The sequence below is a fragment of the Eucyclogobius newberryi genome, unplaced genomic scaffold (genome assembly GCF_026437365.1).
Source record: "Eucyclogobius newberryi isolate DKJ021-1_F unplaced genomic scaffold, fEucNew1.0.hap1 SCAF_20, whole genome shotgun sequence".
NCBI lineage: Eukaryota > Metazoa > Chordata > Actinopteri > Gobiiformes > Gobiidae > Eucyclogobius > Eucyclogobius newberryi.
The window spans coordinates 28,306,064-28,316,272 of record NW_027315835.1 but is presented as its reverse complement, the minus strand read 5'-3'; the positions used below and the strand labels follow the sequence as shown (position 1 = coordinate 28,316,272).

General features: G+C 48.9%; 2 protein-coding genes across 2 annotated transcripts in view; one reads left to right on the top strand and one right to left on the bottom strand.

Moving 5' to 3' along the window:
* Positions 1-1,707, bottom strand: LOC140369197 (histone H3.3A). The gene is made up of 4 exons (XM_072456467.1): positions 1,650-1,707; positions 844-981; positions 619-772; positions 1-532 (listed from the first exon to the last, which is right to left on the bottom strand). Exons 2-4 carry the CDS (start codon positions 969-971, stop codon positions 404-406), a joined length of 411 nt encoding a protein of 136 aa, XP_072312568.1. The 5' UTR covers positions 972-981; positions 1,650-1,707; the 3' UTR covers positions 1-403.
* Positions 1,708-2,019: 312 nt separating this feature from the next.
* The window catches only part of unk (unk zinc finger), a 15,778-nt gene continuing 7,588 nt past the window's right edge, over positions 2,020-10,209 (top strand). The window contains exons 1-10 of the mRNA XM_072455648.1: positions 2,020-2,285; positions 2,787-2,996; positions 4,420-4,596; positions 5,508-5,659; positions 5,893-6,028; positions 6,118-6,235; positions 7,323-7,407; positions 7,482-7,780; positions 7,852-7,920; positions 10,097-10,209. The exon at positions 10,097-10,209 is cut by the window's right edge and continues 71 nt beyond it. Of these exons, the coding sequence (XP_072311749.1) occupies positions 2,137-2,285; positions 2,787-2,996; positions 4,420-4,596; positions 5,508-5,659; positions 5,893-6,028; positions 6,118-6,235; positions 7,323-7,407; positions 7,482-7,780; positions 7,852-7,920; positions 10,097-10,209 (1,508 nt within the window). The 5' untranslated portion in view covers positions 2,020-2,136. The remainder of the gene's footprint in view (positions 2,286-2,786; positions 2,997-4,419; positions 4,597-5,507; positions 5,660-5,892; positions 6,029-6,117; positions 6,236-7,322; positions 7,408-7,481; positions 7,781-7,851; positions 7,921-10,096) is intronic.

The window sequence follows — 10,209 nt, the reverse complement described above, 5'->3', positions numbered from 1 at the left end:
TCTATTGATAAAGACTTTTAATAGAAAGACATGTGACAGTTCATAAATAGTATTAAATGTAGCTGCCAAAATTGTGTTGGAAACATGTAAAAAGCAGTCCAGAAAAGACCAGTAGGGGTCGCTCTCGTGCTCAGCCACTGAATGCAGGGCAGCTACGAGCGATTGCAATGAGACCTGGACATGCTGGACGTCCCGGCCGTGTTTAGTGAGGTGGAATGACCCACGTGAAATGGGTACAGAAAACTCCTACTGCACACTTCCAACTAGCCCAGGCGTGTGGAATGGCTGATGTATTGTCTCTAAAATACATTACAAAAGTCAACTTATAAAAATAACAAGAAAAAATGTCCACAAAAACGGTACGACAAATAGGGCGATCTGCGTGGGTGTGGTCACTGGCCCCCTAGGCCCTCTCGCCCCTTATCCTGCGGGCCAGCTGGATGTCTTTGGGCATGATGGTCACCCTCTTGGCGTGGATGGCGCACAGGTTGGTGTCCTCGAACAGACCCACCAGGTAGGCCTCGCTGGCCTCCTGTTGGCACAGGATAAAACACATTTAAGACATACGAGCAAGGTCACATCGTAAAGGCAAGCGTCTCCATGGCTACAAGTACATACCTGAAGAGCCCCGATGGCGGCGCTCTGGAAGCGCAGGTCAGTCTTGAAGTCCTGGGCGATCTCCCTCACCAGGCGCTGGAACGGCAGCTTGCGGATGAGCAGCTCGGTGGACTTCTGGTAACGACGGATCTCCCTCAGGGCCACGGTTCCAGGCCTGAACAAAGACACAGGACGTATTCAACACAATGTTTCTAAAGCGAGCAACTTCCTCCAGATGCACCTCACCTGTAACGATGAGGCTTCTTCACGCCGCCTGTGGAGGGCGCACTCTTCCGGGCCGCCTTGGTCGCGAGCTGCTTCCTTGGCGCCTTTCCTCCAGTGGACTTACGGGCGGTCTGCTTAGTACGGGCCATTTTCTACTTTCTGCAATAGTAAATATAAATATACGCGTATAAGTGGCACAGAAACATAACCGCGCTCACACGTGACAAGACGGTTCTAAACGTGCTTTTACTAAGGTTAGCTCGTGCACGTTAGCGCGTTAGCCTAGCCCGGTCCTGGCACGGTCCCCTCCCCCGCCCTGAGCTGGTCCGTCTGCGGGACGCGTCTGGTCCGCTCCGGTCAGTTTTCCACCGGAGCGGACCCGCCCGCCACAACGAGACACTACAGCAGATATAAGTCAACAATGGCCCACGTGAGCACCGGGCCGTGTGACCGGCGGATACAAGACACAAAGTTTCCAGGCGCAATGTTTGTAGGCCACAACAAGCCTCCGCGCCTTCGCCATTTTTAATCGTTTCACCCCCAAGCGACATTGGCTCGACTCGAACACACGTAAACAAACACACACCGCGCGAACACGGACGCGTTTAGAAGCAGCGTCTTCAGTGCGAGACCGGGATCCACCGCGGATAAAACATGTCGTGGAGTTTGTTTGGATTAAAAGCGAAACTAGCGGGTCCATTGTCCCCTTCAGCTCCGGGAAACACCGCGGCGCCTGAAACTCCGCGTACATCATAAACATGCGAGTTATGAGCGCAAAAGGAGAGTATGAGCTGTAGAGACGACGTCCAAGAGAACAAAGTATTTACCTTTCGGACGCGGAGTGACGGTCAGAAGCTTCACGAGGAGAGCGCGCGGACGTGTGAGCCGTGAGGCGCGCACGCTCCGCTTTTATCCACGCCCCTGACGTCATGTGCTCAAGGGGAACGTTCTCATTGGTCGGTTTTCCTGTATGACGATAGTTTGAGCCAATAGAATCTTTGCAAACCAAACTCGGAAAATATTTTGAAATTAATTGTGTAAATACGCGGGTTTTATATGTAATAAATGGCGGGATATTATATTTCGCATTATTAGACTACCAATATCGGCATACACACAATATTCATCAAGCACAGATGTTCAAATACTTTAACAAACTACACGTCCCACAGTTCCGTGTGGTCACGTGCCTACTATTTCGTCATGCCCTGCGCATGCGCACATCGTAGTAGAATGCGGATTGCAAAGCTAATAAGAATAGCTAGCTACCAAGCTAAAAACAAGGTTATAGTGGTTACATTTTAAACACATAAAATGTCTAAAACACACACACAGCCGTCATCCTCTTCGGCCGCATCGACCACCGGAGGAGCGTCCACCTCCTCCTCGCCTTCGCCCGTCGGGGGCTCGACATCTCCCGCCACCGTGTTGAACGTACAGCCCGAGAAACCTCAACATTACACGTATGTAGCCCGTTAGCTGCAAAGGCTAGCGAAATGTACACAAGCTCACGTGCGCGTGGATTTAGGTTAAACCCGTTATCTTTGAGTCTAAAATGAATCCGTGAGGGACAGAGTTGTGAGCTACAAAGCGGCGGGAGAGTGCACAGGATGTAAACAAAGTAGTGCTGTGCATAAGGCCTAACGTGACCATTCAACACATTCCTTCATATCTAAATCAATTTAGGCATAGTTAGGCTTTTAGTTTCCCATTATTATTAATATATTTAAACTTATAGATAACTTAACAGTGAATCGGCAGCGTTTTGTGCACACTGTGTCTGTTAAATACTAAGCAATGCATTCCGTGTCTACACTGTTGTTTACATCTCACAGAAGCTTGGCACATGAAATAACAGAAAGGCAAACGTAATATAAGAATAGTATAAGTTAAGTGCGACCTTCTTGCTCACAGAAAAGTGACAAAATGAGCACATATTGTATTTTTCTTGATCTGTTTTGCAGATACCTAAAGGAGTTCCGGACTGAGCAGTGCCCCTTGTTTGTCCAGCACAAATGTACACAGCATAGGCCCTTTTCCTGTTTCCACTGGCACTTTCTGAACCAGCGGCGGCGGCGACCCATGAGACGAAGAGACGGCACCTTCAACTACAGCCCAGACGTGTACTGCACCAAGTATGACGAGGGCTCCGGCACCTGCCCCGATGGAGACGAGTAAGTGAACCATTATCGTGCTTCCTCAGTTTTAACACACTATTTAGACTTGGAAAAGCTTTATTGTTCTGCCAGGGAAATGATTTGAACACAGCAGCTTGAAAATAAATAACTAAATAACAAACTCGATATACTCCTCAAACAATATTTTAGCAATCGATCCAAAATGTGCTTAAACAACATTGTAAATGTTGTAATGGTGGTTTAAAAATCACACAGAAATGAAAAGATCATAAAATGAACCACAAAAGTGCAGAAATATCCCTTCACTAATGTAAAAGTTTACAATTCACTGTTGGTTTTATTTTTTAATCCTTTCCCTCCTGCAACCTTTTATGAGGTTTTATCAATTTTGCATCATGATGCATTATAATAATCTAATTTTGCATACATAACCAGTCAATAATTTTAACAGTCTTATGATACATACTGAAGACATCGAATGTATGAAACATTTATTTATGTTTATTGCATTCCATATATTTTCATTCACAGTTCTGGTGCTTTCAGTGAGAATACACACTGTAAATAGTCACGAAAACATTGAAGGAAAAATGTATCCAAAAGTTTGACTGGTAATGTAAATCCAATCTAATTAGAAACCCTTAAACTTTATTTATGTAACAGTAAAATTACTTAAATGTTTTGCCCCAAGTAACTTTTAATTAAGATAACGTTGACATATGAGATGACACAATATTAGGGTTCTCAAAGAGTTTACTTTTTAGTTTATTTCCAATTCTAACACTTTAGTGGGGGATATACGTGCTTTGACCACCTTGTAGATCTGACAGGCCGAGGCTAACGACACGGCCAGTGTTGGGCTGAATAGGGCCTGATGGCTGCTCCGTGTGGACATTAGCACATGAACCAAGTAAATAGAGGGAGTCAGTGATATGCAAACTGTTCTTTGACACGTGAAACACATGAAGACGCTCCTGCTGATCTGCTGGTATGTGGTGATAAAGACACATTTAGCATCTCAATGTCGCTGCCGTTGTGCTGCGTGAGGCGTGATAACCAGGAGGAAAGTTTTATGAACAATGACTGATAATATTCATAACTCATTTCAATTTCTGATTGTCATTCAAATAGTCTCCATCTAGAAGCCTCATGACACCATATTCTCCCTTTATTTGGTTAAAAATGTATTTAATGTGCAATAGAGACAATTACGGACTAGTCACCTACTAAAATAAAGACCTCCATTTCTCAAGTCTTCTCAAGTTTGAAATGTAAACTGAACTGAAGAAACATTCATGCAAATCTAATGGCAAATACAATGCTTGTCAGAAAGAAATGGCAGTTTGATTTTTGTTTTCCAAAGATATATGGAACTTGATAAACAGTTCAATAAACTGTAAGATTTCGTGCTACTTTCCCTTCATATTTGATGATTGTCTTCATTTGTCCCTCTCGGTAGATGCCCGTTCCTGCACCGGACAGCAGGAGACACGGAGCGCAGATACCACCTCCGATATTACAAAACCGGTTCATGCATTCACGAGACGGACGCCAAAGGCCACTGCAGCAAAAACGGCTCGCACTGCGCTTTTGCCCACGGATCGCACGACCTGCGCAGCCCTGTTTACGACATCCGGTAAACACGCACGTGCAGACGTCCAGTCACACTCTGGGATCTATGGGATGTAGTTTAGAAGCTCTGACAAACTCCTGCTTTCCCTCAGCACTGATTTATACAGGATTTATTTCTTTTTCAAGTTTTTTCCTGATGTTGACAAGTTGTTTATTTATTTTTCCAGTCCCTGGGTTTCTGGATGATGAGAAACTAAGATCAATGCTGTAGTGATTACAATTTAAAAACATAATATGAAATCTTTTGAATGGGAGAAATTCCTCAACATGTTGCCAGATAAAAGGAAGATGATGATCCATGGATGTTTAATACACTATTTTGTTGACACAGATTTAAGTGTAGTCACTTTTCCTGGAGAGAGTTTCCCGCCTGCTGGGCTCATGGATGTGTTATTGCTTTGCCATGAATGTTCCACAATGCGCATTCAAGAGCTAAATCGATCCAGATAACTCTGTTTATCGCTGCGTTAAAGAGAGTTCGGGCTGCAGTGTTTAGTCTAGTTGTGACTATAAAAGAGAAAGAAAAATGTTTCTCTGGATCAAGCACACTAAAACACACGCCAAATACATGTTTATAACAAACACAGTGATGAGTTATTACATGTAGATGTCAAAAAAGAATATTATACTTTTTATTCATAAATATTCTCACCTACTTTTTCAATGAGCCTAGTAATATTGGGCTAATTAAATAGTAATGGCTGACTAGTCGACTACTACAATACTCATTAGTTGCAGCCCTAGTCCCAGTACAGCTTCAGTCTCTCCTCCAGCGGCGGGAGGAGCAGGGTCAGAGTCAGAACAGAAGGACTGGTCAGGCAGCGTCAGCGGGAGAGCAACAGCCCTCAGGACAAAAGTGTTCAATAGGGCCCAGTACGTAGGAACTCTCATTTTTGCTGCTGTTTGTTCCGACAGGGAGCTTCAGGTGATCGAGTCTCAGGGAGGCTCCGGAACAGCAGAAGGGGGAGGAGCAGGAGGAGGAGCAGGAGGAGGAGACGGCCAATCGGGACAAGCCGCAAGCACCGCCCTTATAGAGAAGATACTGAGTGAAGAACCCCGCTGGCAAGGTCATCATTTACACACATATAGCACATGAAATGAAAATGTGTGAATTTGTTTGTTCTGAATTAAGGCTTTGTTCACGCTTTATTTTGCTATTATAAAGTTGTACCAACACGTGATTAAGTACTTTGATGATAATATTTATATCATGTGAGATTGTGACATTCCCGTTGCATGAGATCAGCCCAGCAGCTTTTTTCTCTTTACTTGAGCATATGTTTTATATTTCCCATTACAGATAACAACTATGTCCTGTCCCACTACAAAACTGAGTTGTGTAAGAAGCCTCCTCGCCTGTGTCGCCAAGGTTACGCCTGTCCCTATTACCACAACAGCAAAGATCGGAGACGAAGCCCACACAAGCACAAATACAGGTGACTTACCACCACAGAACAAAGACTCGGTTCCTTTTCTTGTTGATGGTTGGAAATGTGACAGGTCTTGTGTTTGTTTCGCTGCACAGAGCACTGCCATGTCCGTCTGTGAAGCAGAGCGAGGAGTGGGGGGATCCCAGTAAATGTGAGGGGGCCGAGGGCTGTCAGTACTGCCACACCCGCACAGAGCAGCAGTTTCACCCCGAGGTTTGTCCACTTCTACTAGTCACAGTGGCTAAAGGTGACAAAACATGCAAATAAGCCACGACTCTTAGACTTAGATCAGCTTTATCAATCCACAAGGGAAATGACTTGTAGGTTGCACATTGTAAACCAAAATAAGGGGGAACAAAATATAGTTGCAAAAATGGTAAGCTGGGTCAAGGGTCAATTAAGGTAAATAAGTAGATTGTTACTGTGCATAAAGTGCATAAAGCATAGTCAGAAATAATATTTCTAGCAATGCCTTGTAAACCTCCACAGCCCTGTTTCACTATAAACCTGTTAGATAGTAGTGTAGTCCCATTTTGTACTACAAGGGTCAGTGCTTGGACATTTAAACATGCTGGTCACATTTTGTGCAGTGTTAGAATAAAGTTGACTCTGTCCTTTAGTCAGATGGTCAGCCGATACACTATACTGGGTTACGTTTTAAATTAAGGCTCAAAATTGCAAATATTCGCCCAATCTATTGCCTAACCAATATATTGGTCTATATATAATGAATATTATACTGTAATATAAAGGCATTTGTTTATGGTATTTTATTAGTTTCAAGTTTTGTGAGCTGCTTTACCCTTTTAAAATATATATGATGATAATATATAATCAGAATGTTAATATCACCAGAACAGAGGTCACATTGTCAGTGATGAACGTCAGATCTAATGCTAATGATGTTAAGTCTTTATAATAAAAACAAACAACTATTTTGAAGTGTCAGTTAGTCAGAATGAACAGGTTCTTGTCCTGGTGTTCGGTGCAACACAAACATAGTTTGTTTCTCTATTTAAAAAGATGGACAAAACTTGTTGTTTGGACAAAATTATGTCGTATTTGTTCTTCATAAAAAGCGTATTTTGTGGTGAAATATGTGATATTTTTGTAGATGTAAAACTGTTATAGTATTGAAGTTAAAAAAACTGCTTTTATTCTGGGATTTAGATGATATATTCACAACTTTTAAGGCTCTATTTATCAGGGTTCTAAAGTCTAAATAGTCTTTAGTCTAAATGGGCAAACAAATATATCAGGCCATTTTCAAAGACAATAACTGTAACTGCTTTTCCTCTAGATTTACAAGTCCACAAAGTGTAACGACATGCAGCAGTCCGGCAGCTGCCCCCGAGGACCCTTCTGTGCCTTTGCCCACATAGAAAGTAAGTCATGTGCATGTGTACGCAACAACCACCAGCCTCTGACCCCTCCAAACCTGCTCTGCTCACTCCTGCAGAGCCTTTGGGCCCCGAGGACTCTCCATCCTCCTGCCCCACACCCGGCTCTCCTTCAGCACCCAGACCTCCGGACCCCCTGTCCGCCCTGGAGTCTCCGTCCAGCCCCGGGGGGTTCAGCGCCGGACTAGGATCCACCATGGACCATTTCTCTCCCTCTATGGGCTCCTTGGTCCCAGAGCAGGGGCTTCTGGGTAGTGTAGTGTCGCTGTGTGAGGAGGTGGGCGGGGCCGACATGCTGTCCCCGTGGGCGGGGGAAGGGGGCTACGGCAGGGCACCTGGATTTGAGAGAGAAGATCAGGTGAGAGCTGCTGGCGTGTGAAGTGATTCATCTGCTGTGACTTTGTCTGATGTGAAGCCTTTGTGTTTCAGGCCAAACAGAGAGGCTTCGCTCTGGAGCGCAGCCGAGAGAGAGAGATGGCATCAGCACAAAGCAAACAGGTCACACTGCAGCCTCGCCACCAGCACCACACACGGGCCACGTCACACTGCAGCCTCGCCACCAGCACCACACACGGGCCACGTCACACTGCAGCCTCGCCACCAGCACCACACACGGGCCACGTCACACTGCAGCCTCGCCACCAGCACCACACACGGGCCACGTCACACTGCAGCCTCGCCACCAGCACCACACACGGGCCACGTCACACTGCAGCCTCGCCACCAGCACCACACACGGGCCACGTCACACTGCAGCCTCGCCACCAGCACCACACACGGGCCACGTCACACTGCAGCCTCGCCACCAGCACCACACACGGGCCACGTCACACTGCAGCCTCGCCACCAGCACCACACACGGGCCACGTCACACTGCAGCCTCGCCACCAGCACCACACACGGGCCACGTCACACTGCAGCCTCGCCACCAGCACCACACACGGGCCACGTCACACTGCAGCCTCGCCACCAGCACCACACACGGGCCACGTCACACTGCAGCCTCGCCACCAGCACCACACACGGGCCACGTCACACTGCAGCCTCGCCACCAGCACCACACACGGGCCACGTCACACTGCAGCCTCGCCACCAGCACCACACACGGGCCACGTCACACTGCAGCCTCGCCACCAGCACCACACACGGGCCACGTCACACTGCAGCTTCGCCACCAGCACCACACACGGGCCACGTCACACTGCAGCCTCGCCACCAGCACCACACACGGGCCACGTCACACTGCAGCCTCGCCACCAGCACCACACACGGGCCACGTCACACTGCAGCCTCGCCACCAGCACCACACACGGGCCACGTCACACTGCAGCCTCGCCACCAGCACCACACACGGGCCACGTCACACTGCAGCCTCGCCACCAGCACCACACACGGGCCACGTCACACTGCAGCCTCGCCACCAGCACCACACACGGGCCACGTCACACTGCAGCCTCGCCACCAGCACCACACACGGGCCACGTCACACTGCAGCCTCGCCACCAGCACCACACACGGGCCACGTCACACTGCAGCCTCGCCACCAGCACCACACACGGGCCACGTCACACTGCAGCCTCGCCACCAGCACCACACACGGGCCACGTCACACTGCAGCCTCGCCACCAGCACCACACACGGGCCACGTCACACTGCAGCCTCGCCACCAGCACCACACACGGGCCACGTCACACTGCAGCCTCGCCACCAGCACCACACACGGGCCACGTCACACTGCAGCCTCGCCACCAGCACCACACACGGGCCACGTCACACTGCAGCCTCGCCACCAGCACCACACACGGGCCACGTCACACTGCAGCCTCGCCACCAGCACCACACACGGGCCACGTCACACTGCAGCCTCGCCACCAGCACCACACACGGGCCACGTCACACTGCAGCCTCGCCACCAGCACCACACACGGGCCACGTCACACTGCAGCCTCGCCACCAGCACCACACACGGGCCACGTCACACTGCAGCCTCGCCACCAGCACCACACACGGGCCACGTCACACTGCAGCCTCGCCACCAGCACCACACACGGGCAACGTCACACTGCAGCCTCGCCACCAGCACCACACACGGGCCACGTCACACTGCAGCTTCGCCACCAGCACCACACACGGGCCACGTCACACTGCAGCCTCGCCACCAGCACCACACACGGGCCACGTCACACTGCAGCCTCGCCACCAGCACCACACACGGGCCACGTCACACTGCAGCCTCGCCACCAGCACCACACACGGGCCACGTCACACTGCAGCCTCGCCACCAGCACCACACACGGGCCACGGGCCAGCACACGGGCCAGCACATTGGCCAGCACATGGGCCAGCTCGCGGGCCGACGAGCGCGCGGGCAATACACACTTACTCATTTACAAATTAACTCTTGTTCCACTTATAGTTTAAAAGTCTTTGAAAACGAATCAAGCCCGGCCCAGTGTCATAATGGCTATATTTAAGTAAATCTGAAAAATGGGAGGAAATGGCCTTTGAAGTTCAGTCATAAATAATAAATCTGTGGATGTGGAGTCACTGAAGGACTCAAACGTCTCTCTGAGCAGATTGTCTCCAGGTCAAAGTGTCCATGTCTCGTCTCATGTCTCGTCTCAACATGAACACGTGTCATTAAACTGTACGTTCTGTGTTCCTCGTGCTCCAGGATCTCTTGGTGTTTTTACCCGTGGGCAGCCCGCTCAGTCTGTCCTCCAGCATTCCCTCCAGCCTAGCAGCCACCCCGCCCAGCCCCGCCCCCCTGGGACCACCCGGACCCTC

What these genes read in the sequence shown, in the direction of transcription:
- LOC140369197 (XM_072456467.1), bottom strand. Translation starts at nt 971, where the DNA reads ATGGCCCGTACTAAGCAGACCGCCCGTAAGTCCACTGGAGGAAAGGCG. An exon ending in AAGAAGCCTCATCGTTACAG is followed by an intron (nt 773 to 843) that starts GTGAGGTGCATC and finishes GTCTTTGTTCAG; the next exon opens with GCCTGGAACCGTGGCCCTGA. An exon ending in CCGCCATCGGGGCTCTTCAG is followed by an intron (nt 533 to 618) that starts GTATGTACTTGT and finishes CTGTGCCAACAG; the next exon opens with GAGGCCAGCGAGGCCTACCT.